The following is a 13734-nucleotide window of genomic DNA, read 5'->3' as shown; positions in this document are numbered from 1 at the left end:
CCCCTCATGGCCCAACCAGGTCTCCGTAATGCATTCCAGGTCTGCTCTACCCTCTTGTATGAGGTCGTAAATGAGGGGAGCCTTATGTACCACGGACCTGGCGTTAAGCGACACCAGCTGGAGACCAGGGTCCTGTAATCCCGAGCACCCGGGGGTGCGAGAAGGGCGATGAGGGTCGGAACGCGCGATCGCTCTTAAACAGCAAATCCACGTCCTCCGAACATCATTTGGCCCTCGGCCCCCACCATATCTGCCTCTCCAACAAACAGTAGAGATGGTGAACCCCTCAATGGAATGGCTTAATGTCTCCCCCGGAATCCCAACCCTTCCTAGCCCTCCCAACCCGTGCCCATTAGTTAGCTCTGGCCTGTGCCCTGGCAGACTCCCCCCCAAGCCTGTCTGAGCCATCCGAATCAAACCCCCCCCCCCTTAAAATTTGGTTTAAAAGCCCCTGTAAAAAACCCTTAAGAAGTCTCTTCTTCGCATGCCACCTCTCGGGATCCCAAGATCCGTCATTAAGGAAGCGTCTTGATAGGTCAGAAGGCCATCCCCGGGAAAGCGGGAGTTCCCGGAGGGAATAAAGTTCTGTTGCAGTATAGCATAGAGGAGAGTGTGGCATCAACCAAACGGGATGACATCATATAATATAATATCTTCTTTCACCAGTAGGTGGCACCCCCGCTCTAATTTCCTGCATTAAACAAAGCAAAGATAGAACAGCTGACTGTCAAAAAGAGGAAAATATTTTTTAAAAAAATCCTTTTTCTTTATACAATTTCTTCCAGTAATCAAACAGTGTCATGCGCACGTTAAGTCACTTTTCACACTGCTACAAGTTCCAGTCTGGGTTTTCTATATTTTAAAGCTTCATAGTCTTCCATTAAAAGTTTGTTTCAGTTTTGGGTCTATAATCTTTCTGTGTTAAATCGCCGCTTTGTTAGCATTTTGGAGAGTCTTAAAGAGTTTTTTTTTTAATTTGGGTTTAAATCTGTACTATAGAAGTTGAAAGTTGTCTCACCCAGTTCCAATCCTCTGTCCACAAACCGCTCCAGCTCATAATCTTCTTGTCCCAGTTGTCACAGCTTCGGACTTGCCAAAATGGCCGTTGTCTTTACTGCCAATCAGGAGGGTTTCTTTGGCTCAAGCAAGGAAATTGCTGTTTCCTCGTGATCTACAAAGCGTCCCTCTTTCCTTCACCACCCCTTTAGGGTTGCTTTGACCCCGTAGGGTCTCCTGGCAAGCAGTTATCGGCTGGGTTTTGCGGTGCTCTGTGGAGCTCTGCTAACCCATATCCGTCCCGCTGCGATGCCAACCAGTGAATCCTGAGCACCCACAACTTCTGAAGCAAGCCGTTCCAATGGTTAATGGTTCTGTCAGGAAATTTTTCCTTCGTTCTAGGTTGTTTCTCTCCTTGATTAGTTTCCATCCATTGCTTCTTGTCCTGCCTTCTGGTGCTTTGGAAAATAGGTTGACCCCCTCTGCCAGTTTGGGTCTGCTTTTTTTTGCAGCTGTTCTTATTTGAATAACAATTAGATTTGCATGCAGAATGAACTCATTTTTGTCTACCTCAGAGCCAGTTGTGCCCCCACCTCTCAGGACATGTGAAATTTCTTCCAAGCATGGAAAATGTGATTGTTCAAGGCAGAAGTGGTGGGGTGGGATAGGTCCTGGAACAATTGGGGAAGTGGGGAATGGTGGAATCTGCTGTGCTGAGGCATAGGCATGGTTACTGAAGTAAGGCAAAGTATGGAAAGTTCTGGGAAGTTGGGACAGGCAGATCAACAGTGTGGAGGAAGATTGAAGAGAGAGAGTGAGCAGTGTTCATCAGCCTTACCCTACTCACCCCATAAATACACTCTGGAATTCTTCAGATTTTGTTTCCTCAAATTTTGCATTTAGCAAACCTGAAAAAACACAACAGACCAAATTATATTACAAATACATTACTTTAACCTGCTGTAAAGAAAGTAATTTAAAGACTGACTGAAGGAAGCTTATCTGATATGACATCATGGTAATAAAGTACTAATCCGAATCCTCTTTATGTTTGAGGGTGTAAAGAACAAAGGTGCTGCTGACATAGAGGTAGTACCACTAAGAATTCAGGAATGATGCACTAGGAAATAAGATAACATCCCATCCCAACTGCCACTGACTAGATGCTATTAAGGGGAAGAAAAGGCAAGGAACAATTAGTTACATATAGATTCAGGCTGAGAACCATTTGGACACTATTTGCTCTGTTGGGAGGTACAGCTCCAGTATCATATGTCCTTTGCAGTGGTGGGTTGCAGGTGGTATGTCCCGGTACGGACGGACTGGTGCCTGCCCGGAGCACCGGTTACTGTTCTGGTACGGTGCTCCGGAGGGCCCGCCCGCCCGAGCTCCTTACCTGTATTTGAGGTCTTCTGCGCTTCCGCACATGTGCAAGGACCACACTTTTTCCTTCCACATAACTTTCTATTAATGTGCTTTGATACAGCACTTTGGGAACATCCAACTTCTTTTGCAATTACCGTTTGAGGCTTTCCCGCCTTATGGAGGCTGTCAATGATGGTTTTCTGCACAACTGTCAGGTCAGCCATCTTTCCCATGATTGTGATTCCTACTGAACCAGACTGAGAGACCATTTAAAGGCTCAGGAACCCTTTGCAGGTGTTATGGCTTAATTAGCTGATTAGAATGGGACACTTTGAGCCTACAATATTGCACTTTTTCACAATATTCTAATTTTCTGAGATTGTGGATTTGGGGTTTTCATGAGCTGTAGGCCATAATCATCACAACTATGACAAATCACAGCTTGAACTATCTTGCTTTGCATGTAATGAGTCTATCTCATATATTAGTTTCACCTTTTAAGTTGCATTACTGAAATAAATGAACTTTTGCACAATATTCTAATTTTTTGAGTTTCACCTGTATGTGTTTAACTTATTCCATAAAGAAATTAATCCAATCTGAGATTTGCCTCCCTGTCTAATTTCTTACAGTTAAAGGGATAAATAGGGCCAGATTTTGAATATTTGGGGCAGCTCTACATCATATTTTTCTCAAAAATATTGGCTTTTTTCATCACGGAAACTTCCAGATCCTACTGGCACAGGCATTGCTCAGAAGAATGTCTGATGGCGTCAGTTAAAAAGCCATTTAATTTGTTTAATCTGGAAAATGTTATAATATGATTTCTGAAACTCTGGGGCTTCAGAAACCTTCATCTTGAAATTAATATTTGGAATAATAGTGAATATTCCCAAAAGCCATCCAGTCAGAATTGCCCATGAGCAGCAATTCACAAGCCCAAAACAAAACCTTGGGATCTGCAGACCTCTTAGCTTGACTAAAGCTGGTGTTGATAACTCTTAACTATTTATTTTTTATTAAAAATTTTATACCACCCATATCCCCTATAAGGTGACTCTGGGCAGATGGGTAAGAACAGAATTCATGGGAATCTAGCAAGGTGGAAGCCACTGTCTTAAAATTGCAAGCACTTGGAGGGAAGTCATAAAATATGGAGCTTTTTATGTTTATATGCATATTATTATATTTGGGAGAAGCTAAAAACAATGAATTCTACAGAAGAATATCAGACTGTCCATCAGCTAAATCTGAAGTACACATGAATGATGCAGTAAAATAGTGATCCTGAACATATAAGCAAGTCTACAAGAGAATGGATGAAGAAAAATAAATTGATTATTTTGGAATACAGGTAGTCCTTGATTTATGACCATTTGTTTAGCAACCGTTTAAAGTCACAACAGACCCCCCAAAAGGTACTTACGACCCGGATTCAAAGTTCTGACATTTATGACCATTTGCAGCATCTTACAGTCATGTGACTGCAATTTATGATGTCTTTTGTCAGAAACCACCATTTCTGGTTTCTGGCAAAAAAAACTCCCATTGTAGACAGTCTGTTTGCTTAATGACCAAAAATGTCAAATATGGGTTGGTCACATGATGACCCTCTTTATGACTGGCATGAGAGATGACCATAATTCAGGGGTCAATTACAGTCATAAGGACTACGTGTAGCTGTGTCAGAATCGCCCTAGAAATGTGGCAGAGCATAAAACAAGTTTGTCCTAGAAACCTTTTAAGCATTAATGAACTGAAGCAATTTGCCATGGAGCAATGGGGTTGCAGTTCCTTGCAATGTCTTTTACATTGTGCTTGCTTTGTAAAATAAAAGTTGTGTATTTAAAATGAGTCATGGAGAAGCTCTATCTGTATAGTTGTTAGGAGTCAAAAAGAAGTGTTTTAATTTGAAGTGTACTTTATAATTTTTGGACCTAATTCTGCATTTTTCTTTTCATCCAAAAATTCCAGTCTGAAAGGCACTTTATCATGCAAGTAGTCTGTGAAGCGACACAGTGTCCTGATACTAGGGTAAGCCCGAAACTTTTCCAGCAATCTGTAAGTCTTGGTGTATGGAAAGTATAAGGCTGTTTCCAAAAATATGACAAGCTTTTAATTGATTTTTACCAATATTTTATACTGTGCTATCAATATATTCAGTACTTCATGGAAACAAAACCAAAATTAGATATCTGTCCCAAAAGAGATTAAAATACAACATAAGAAAAAGATGGCAGGAAATCACACAGGTTCCAGGTATAAAAGTGAAGAGATTCACTTTTCATCTTTAGCTTGGTTTCAATCAGAGTGACCAAAGATGATTTATATACATTACAAAATTACATAGAGGGCAAGGGTTTTGAGGAGGTCTTTGGTAGAATGAAAAGGATTGGCATGATCGGAGAGAAGTAAGAAAGATCTTGGCCATAACAGTTGCTTTTTATAGGTAACAGTGGATAGGTCTCCTGTTGCTATAATGTCAGAAATGGTATAGGAGGGTTATTTTTCTGATATTTGATGAGTTCAATGCTTTTACACTACTTTCTATTATCTTTTCAACTTTAGAATTAGAAACAAACTCTTCAAATATTTTGTCAAAGTAATTTGAATACTAGGTTTATGAGGTAGATAAGCCATTAATGTTTAATTGTTTACCTACTGTCCTGTTGTTCCTTTGCTCTTATATTTAGGTGCGAGTAGCTGCCTTACAGAACTTGGTGAAGATTATGTCCCTTTATTATCAATACATGGAAACTTATATGGGTCCTGCACTTTTTGCTGTGAGTACTCACAAGTGGGATTTGAGTTTGGATAAATTATGTGCTTTAAATTAGTGTGTTTTGGTGGAGCAGAAAACACTGGTTTAACACTGCTTTTGTTTTTCTAAAGATCACAATTGAAGCCATGAAAAGTGATATTGATGAAGTGGCTCTGCAAGGCATAGAGTTCTGGTCAAGTGTCTGTGATGAAGAAATGGAGCTGGCTATAGAAGCTTCAGAGGTGAGTTAAAGAGTTGCCAATACTACATTTTCTGAATCCACTAATTATGGCAGTTCAGGCTTACAGCAATCTTTATTCTGTGATGAGACATGCACCACATTGACTAAAGTGATGCATAAATCTATAACTCAAGGTTACTAACTATGAGAATGTTTTGCACTGTACATTTGCGACCAATTTGCTCTCACAGAGAGGGACTCCTCCAGGTGCCGTCCACTAAGCAATGCCAGAGGGCGGCACCGAGGGGAAGGGCCTTCTCTGTGATGGGCCCAGCCCTCTTGAATGCCCTCCCCCCCGACATTAGGACAACTACCGATTTCCGCTCCTTCCGTACGAAACTCAAGACCCACCTGTTCCAACTAGCTGGCCTGGCTTGAATTACAACTACATTTTCTAATCCCCCCTGGACAATTTTAAATCTAAACTAACTGTTTTTTGGGGTATTCTAATTGTTTTAAATTTTATTGTGTTGTTTTTAACTTATGATTATTTATTTATGAATTGTACAATGTTTTGATTACCTCCTCCTTGTCATTTATTTGTATATTGAGTTGTACGCCGCCCCGAGTCCCTTTGTGGAGAGGGTGCGGCCTATAAATTGAATTAATAAATAAATAAATAAATTTGAAGGATTCTAGGTAGATTTTCGCATATATAAGTGTTCTGACCCCCCTCTTCGTACACCAAAGCACTCCAAGACAAGAATACTGCTAGATGATTTATTCACAGTAAATTAACACACTGACTAGACCTTGGCAGCAATCCAGACTTCCAAGATAAGAAACAGACACAAGAGCTTCTCCAGCGTTGGTAATTAAGTTGAATCCTGCAATCAGCCTCCTCACAAAGTCTCTTCTTATATACTATCTTGAGAGGAGCCTAATTACAACCACCTGGGTCCAATTATCTTCTGTATCTGCGTAGTTGTTCTCTACGTCTATCAGCCCTCCGTTGCCGGACGTCCAGGACCAACTCCCTTGTTTCCTCCCCACTGCTCCAAGGCATGACGTCAGGAGCACACTCCCTTTGGCTTTCACCTCTGCTCCATGCCTCAAGCGCCTCCTGGTGGCCAACCAGCCTCTCTGATCCCTGCTTGGAGTCGGAACCCTGTCCAGGGTCCTCCACATCTTCCAGAGCCAACTCATAGGGCCCCTCGCTGTCGGAGTCTGTTTGCAGCTCCAACGGCTCCTGCTGGGCCACAACATATAAGTATTGTAATAGTACCCTATTTCTGCTGCATTTAACTTTTGTTTATCCTGATGTGCTCAACTGCTATACTTTCATGTTTTTTGACAAACACTCCTTGCAACAGTCCATATACTAGCTGCTCTCTTTCTACCGGCATCTGCAAATCTTAAAAATTCTCAATCCATTTCCTAGATAGAGTACAGAACCCTACATGGAGTACAGATTTGAAAAGTAAATATCATTTAGGTTTCAAGCTAGCAGAATAGCATTGCCTGCTTATAGTGCATGCTCGTATTCTCCTCCCCAACCGCACACATTTTTAAAAATATTGTAGGTATTCCTTTTATATGTGTCCATAAATACATTGAACAACTAAGGGACATGACACATTCTCGTCTTACTCCCTAAGTTTGAGCTATTCACTAAGAATTCCATATGTTCTCATGTATGCTTTATTTCAATCATGTAGCTTGCTTACTGCATTTAACAACTGACTTTCAACTTCATTTTCATGCAAAATTTAATTTAGTTTAGTTTACTTTATTGTCATTGCACCTCGTACAACAAAATTAAATGCCATCTTCAGTGTACATTATAACTATAAAAAATTCAACACCAACACACATCCTTCACATTCTATACAATTGAATTAAAAACCCTTGATATTGCATTAATATTGCACTATATCGTAGAATTCAATATGGTTACTGCCCTGGGATATAAGCTGTTTTTCAGCCTATTTCTCCTTGTTTTTATTATCCTGTACTGTCTGCCAGATGGTAATAGTTCAAAAAAAAAAGGGTGCCCATGAATCTTTAAGATTGTTTTGAACTTTCTTAAGGCAATGGGAGCTATAAAACTCTTCCAAAGAGGGGAGAGGGCAACCAATGATCCTCTGGGCAATGACTTTAACCCTCTGTGTCAACTCCTAAAGTTGCCATGGTAAGGAAAGGGGGAGGAGCACATTCCACACATACTTTTGGCTAGAATCAGATCTCAGATTACCGCAGCAGACTTGGGAGGGGTGCACCGCATTGGGGAATGTGATTTATGACGCAGACTGAGGGGAGGGAAGGAACAGGTAAAGTTCAGCTATAATTCAAATAAGGCTAAGATCTGACTGCGAAAAGATAATAATAATAATAATAAATTTTTATTTGTTAGCCGCACCCTCTCCCGAAGGACTCGGGGCGGCGTACAATAAAAACACATAAAATATACAAATGGACAATACATATACAGATAAAAATAAACACATAAACGTACGTACACATATACATATACATGGAGGAGGTATCAAATATATAAAATAGAATTTAAAATTGACAATTTAAAACACAAGATGTTGCCAAAATAAATGCTCCTAATAAATGACTAATTTTCTTTTGAAGTTTGGCCTGAGAATCAATCAATTAGGGCATCTTTTGGGAACCTGACAGTCAGAGCTCGTTTAAAAATCTATCAGGATTACCAGGTCTCCTGAATCCTGGACTCTCCAATCGCTCCCCCGATATCTGGGGTGCCTGAAGGGAAACTCAGGCAACCATGGCAGAGGGCAAGCTATCTGAAGAGAGCCTGATTGCAGCCGGAGTGCAGCCTGACCTCAGACATCAAAGCCAAGATGCCTGCTCCAGTGACCGAAGCAAGAGATGAGTGTTCAACTCCTAAAGCAGCTAAAATTGAGCTCCCCCACTCCAATGCCCAGAAAAAGGGAAGGGCCGTGAGCGAGCTAGGAAGAGTGGAGTGGATGCTGGACTGGAACCAAGCCAGGCTCCCAAAGCCCCTGATGGAGCCCCTGGGGAGTTCCATAGAGCAATTGAGGGAGGAATTTGACTGGGCCACCGTCTGTGAAGAGAGGCCATTATGCAGGCCAAAAGAGAGGGGAGGAACAGTGGTTCTCTTGAGGTGATGAGAAGCAGATGGGAACTCAGCCCCCATTCTCCACCCATCAGAAGGAGGCTGAAACCAGTGCCTCTCCCACGTAGTAGGCAGGCTGCCCAGGGCAGATAATCCCCTCCCTCCCTCCCTCCAAACTAGAACTGAGGAATATGGCCAGACATATCAAGTACAAGCATACAGAAGCCGACAGGAGGAGGGAGGAGCAGTGCTGAACGAACCGCCCCGGTTCAGGGGAAAGGCTGGACAAGCAGATTGCCCAGGTAACTGCTTACCGCGACGTCCCAAACCGACTCTCTGAGTGGTTCCGAGTAGCAATAAAAGTCAACGGTGGATTGCGTGCTAACGACACGAGAAAGCCATCGGACACGAAAGAGAGAGGTCAACCCAACCTGAAACCGCCTGGCTGACGGGGACTCAGCAACACAGCGGGCCCCAAAACCAGCCCCCACCTCGAAGTCCGGTGAAATGCTACAGATGCGGGGGGGGGGGGGACATGGCATCTGTATGCATGACCCCAACCCTAATGCCAAGGCCAGAGCCACCACCACGACTGGAACGGGGCCACAAACAGGCCACCAATGCGTCCCGGAAGGCCCTCCAGGCTGCAGAGGTCCCTCCCCACCCAGACGAAAGGGGGGGGGGACCCCAGGCAACAATGAACAGTCGCCAGAATCCTATGACAGTGACGATGAGGGTGAAAATGACCCAATGGTGAGAGGACCACTTCATGCTTTCATTTTTCCAATACACCTCACAGCGCCAAAAACAGGAAGCCAGGGGGATTTTCAAGCCCTAATAGACTCAGGCTGCACTAGATGCTTGATCAACCTGATCAACCTAATCCGTTTCGAACAGGTCGACACCTCCCTAATGGGGGGAGCCTGTGCCACCCACCTGACCGAACCAGTGAGACTAGAGCTAGTGGATCACTGGGAAGTAATTCGATTCATAATAGCCCCCAAAATGACAGATGCAGTCATACTGGGACTCTCCTGGCTAGACAAGTGGCGACCGACCATCTGGTGGCAAGGGGGTACCCACAGACTTAGGATAGAAAAGGGGCCCCAACCCCTTCCACACCAGCAAGCAGAAACACCACCCAAGAAGGGAACCCCCCAAAAGAGCCCACCAGAACAACTGGGAGCCACATCCTACAAAACCCCACAGACCGAACAGATCCCAGGGGAATATCAGGACCTCGCAGACTTATTCAGTGAGACCGAGTGCAACATTCTGCCCCCCCACCATGAGGCAGATTTTGCCATCAAAATAATCCCTGGGGAAAAACTACCCAAGCCCAAACTGTACGCCATGACGCTCTGGGAAATGCAAGAAATGCGCAAATACATAGACAAAAACCTAGCACGGGTTCATTGAGCCAGCCAAGCCACGGGTCGCGGCTCCAGTCCTCTTCAAAGAAAAACAAGACGGAACTATGAGACTGTGTGTGAACATTAGAGGAATCAATGCCGTCTGCGTACACAACCTATACCCCCTTCCCCCTCATGAAGGACATACTATCTCACCTGGCCAAGGGAAATTTCTTCACCAAACTAGACCTCAGAGAAGCATACTACCGAGTATGGATCAGGGAAGGAGATGAGGGGAAAACAGCATTCAACTGCCCCCTAGGGAGCTTCCAATTCAAAGTGATGTCTTTTGGACTGCAGGGAGCCCCAGCAGTATTCATGCAGTTAATAAACGAGGTGCTGCATGAGTACCTCTCCAAGGGGGTCCTCGTCTACCTGGACAACATCCTAATCTACACGGAGACCATGAATGACCACATACCCCTGGTCCGACAGGTACTGGAAAAACTTCTGGCAGCCAACCTGTACGTCAAGCTATCAAAATTTGAATTCCACCGTGCACGGCTAGACTACCTGGGTTACTGAATGTCAAATGATGGAATAGAGATGGACCCAGCCAAAGTACAAGCCGTCCTAGGCTGGCAACCTCCTCGCAGCCACAGACAACTACAAAGCTTTCTAGGGTTCACGAACTTCTAAAGGTAATTCATCCCCTCCTTTGCAAAGATTGCCAAACCCATGACAGACCTCTTAAAGACAGGGAGCCCAGGAACAAAACCTCGCCCAGGACAACCTCTACAGTGGGACCTAACCTGCCAAAAGGCATTCGAAACAGTAAAAGAAATGTTTGCAAAGGAACTGGTGCTGAAGCATCCTTACCCCGAGCAACCCTTCGTGATACAAGCAGATGCCAGCAACATTGCAGAGGTAGCGGTGCTACTCCAAAGAAACAACCAAGGAAACTTGGTTGTTACTTTGGTTGTTTCACAGAAACAAAGAGACAATGAGCTGCACGGGAAAAGGAGGCTTTCGCAGTGAGATGGGCACTGCTAACCTGGAGACACCTGTTGGAAGGGGGCCAGAAACTGTTCCAAGTCTGGACTGACCACAAAAATCTGGAGGTGCTCAGTGCCCCACAGAAACTATCACCCAAACAAGTCCGATGGGCTCAATACTTCAACCATTTCGACTTTGTACTAAAGCACATTCCAGGGGGGAGGAACCTTCTAGCTGACACCTTCTCATGTATGCCCCAGTACAAATGCAAATGGGAGCAGGTGGTGGACGACGGCATCATTCCCCGTACTCCAGTAGCTGCCCAAATGACCATCAGATGACAACTCTGTGACCGGCAAGAGCCACCAGCAAGTGACCTAACCACGAGACTCAAAACCGAACTGCTAGGAGACCCCTGGTTCTGAAACAACCAACACATCTTGACAAAAAGAGAAGACCTCGCATGGAAGGGGATGAAACTCTACGTCCCAGAATCCCTACGCACCCTAATTTTCCAGAGGAGCAACGACGCCAAACCGGCAGGCCAACTTTCGGTTCCTAAAGATTTTACACTTTAGCCCGGAGGCAGTTCTGGTTGCCTGGCATGAAGAAAGATGTGGATAGTTACGTGAAAAGTTGCACCATCTGCGCCACAATGAAGAGACGACCGGGAAACCCCCCTGGACGGCTGCAACCAGTAGCAGGACCAACGAGGCCGTGGGATGAGATCGCAATGGACTTTATAGTAGAGTTGCCAAAAAGTGGGAGAAACATGGTGATTTGGACTGTAATAGACCTGTTCTTCCTGAAGCACGTCTACTGCATGCATGGAGTACCTCGAAGAATTATCTCAGACAGAGGGGTCCAGTTCACGGCTAGGTTCGGGAGGGAGTTCCTGTGGTCCATTGGGTCATCCCAGGGCCTTAGCTCGGCTTTTCACCCAAGCACCAAGGGGGGGGGGGCAGAGAGACTGAACGCCATGGTAGAGCAGTACCTAAGGTGCTATGTGGACTATCAGCAATCCAGTTGGGCAGACCTTCTGTCTTTTGCTGAGGTCGCTTACGATAATGCTGTTCACAGTAGCACGGGACTAACACCGTTCAAAGTAGTGAGCGGTATGGACTTCGCCCCAATGCTTGAGTATCCAAGGGATCCCCCTTCCTCAATCGGTTTGACTGATTGGAAGTCGATGCTAAAAGCAACCTGGGAAAATGTCAAAAAAGCGCTGGCTAAAGTGGCCCAAACCTATAAGAAACAGGCAGATAAACACCGAGCTCCGCAACGACCATTCCTGGTGGGAGAGAAGGTTTACCTCTCCACAAAATATTTGACGTTGAGACTCCCTAGCAAGAAACTGGGACCAAAGTTTGTGGGACCATGCCCCGTAGTAAAGATCATTAACCCAGTCACAGTGCAATTGAAACTGCCCCGACTGCTAGGGAAGATACACCCGGTATTCCATAGTAGCCTCTTGAAACCCATGGTCGGATCCACTCTGAGACTACTACCCCGGGAGCCCCAGGGCCCTGTGGTCATAGGGGGCCAAACCCATTATGAGGTGCAACGAATCCTTGATTCGAGGTGGCACAGGAGACAACGCCAATACTTAATCAAGTGGAAGGTTTACCCCTTATCAGAGGCATCTTGGGTAAAGCGTAGAAATATCCAGGCTGATCGCCTTATAGCAAAATTCCATGTAGAAAATCCGAACAAGCCTTGGGGGAGGATGCAGCTGTAAATCCTATACCTGTACTCAAATTGTTTTTGCTTCGCAAAGGTTGCTTTTGGAAAGTGAGGGGAGCGGAATGTCAACTCCTAAAGTTGCCATGGTGAGGAAAGGGGGGGAGCGCATTCCACGCATACTTCCCGGCTAGAGTCGGATCTCAGATTACTGCAGCAGACATGGGAGGGGTGCACCTCATTGAGGAATGTGATTTATTTTATTTTTAAAAAAGTTTTTTGTTTTTAATTTTCAAAACAAACACAACACATAAAATCTTCCTTCTTTACATACTGTAGAAAGTGTATCAGTTGGATACAAAAGACTTTCGTGCATCTCTTCCACAGTCATCAAGCATAATTCATATTAACTCAAGTATTTTAACTCAGATATTTATACATGTTACCGTCATCATACCTCCATTTTCATTTGACTATAATTGTTTAAACGTCCATCATAAAATATACCAAGATTTAATACATAACCACATACTGGCATTTCATTTACTATTTCTAAAATCCTCCAATGACGCTGAGTCCTTATGTCCTATTCTAGCTAAACATCCATAATATTTAATAACAAAGTTTTCTAATCCTTCTTTCCAAATCACTGTTTACAATTTACATCCCATTTCCTTATGTTGTACCCATACATATATATATATATACGTTATTCTCATTATCAATCCTTTATTTGACTATATCCTGCATCATATCATTTTCCCCCCTAATAATCAAGACTTAACTGTATTACTTATCATAACACTACACATTGTATACATTATTATCATTATCAATTATTTATTTAACTATATCTATTGTCACTAAATTTCACTAAGTTTAGCTAGTTTTAAATTATACTCTTCCATCTATCAACCTGTATCTTTCCAGTAGCAAAACAGTCTCATATCTTTTGCCATTTGTGGTGTCAGTCCTCTAATCATCTCCTTAATCAACTTTGTATGGACTCCTCTTAGCAACTCTTTGCTTATAAAATCTCTCATGTAATTTTGTTGCCCTCCTTCTGTTTCCTTAATCAACTTATCTTTGATTGTTGGTAGTGTTATCAATGATATTGCTAATAAAATTTCTCTCTTTAAATCCATAAATTTTCCAGGGCGCTGCTCTGGAGAGTCCAAAGAAGGGTTAAACACAGCCAATCTGCCCAGAACTGAATTGAAACTTTAAGCCACGCCTCTGGTGCTGACTCTCCTCAGATTTTTTCAATTCAGCTAGCCCAGTAGATGCGCTTTAAGAT

At 43.6% G+C, this 13734-nt stretch overlaps 1 protein-coding gene across 3 annotated transcripts in view; it reads left to right on the top strand.

Annotated features, from left to right (window-relative positions):
• LOC309400678 (importin subunit beta-1-like) overlaps positions 1 to 13734 on the top strand; it is a gene marked incomplete at its 3' end in the record, with an annotated part of 160078 nt that overhangs the window by 21938 nt on the left and 124406 nt on the right. For all 3 annotated transcript variants that reach the window (XM_081969275.1, XM_081969274.1, XM_081969276.1), the window contains exons 6-8: positions 4336 to 4395; positions 5055 to 5144; positions 5254 to 5364. In XM_081969275.1, coding sequence (XP_081825401.1) covers positions 4336 to 4395; positions 5055 to 5144; positions 5254 to 5364 — 261 coding nt within the window. The remainder of the gene's footprint in view (positions 1 to 4335; positions 4396 to 5054; positions 5145 to 5253; positions 5365 to 13734) is intronic.

Source organism: Natrix helvetica (assembly GCF_964273705.1).
Source record: "Natrix helvetica genome assembly, chromosome: W".
NCBI classification, from domain to species: Eukaryota; Metazoa; Chordata; class Lepidosauria; order Squamata; family Natricidae; genus Natrix; species Natrix helvetica.
The sequence above is the reverse complement of the archived record's forward strand: the minus strand, read 5'-3'. Positions and strand labels throughout refer to the sequence as shown.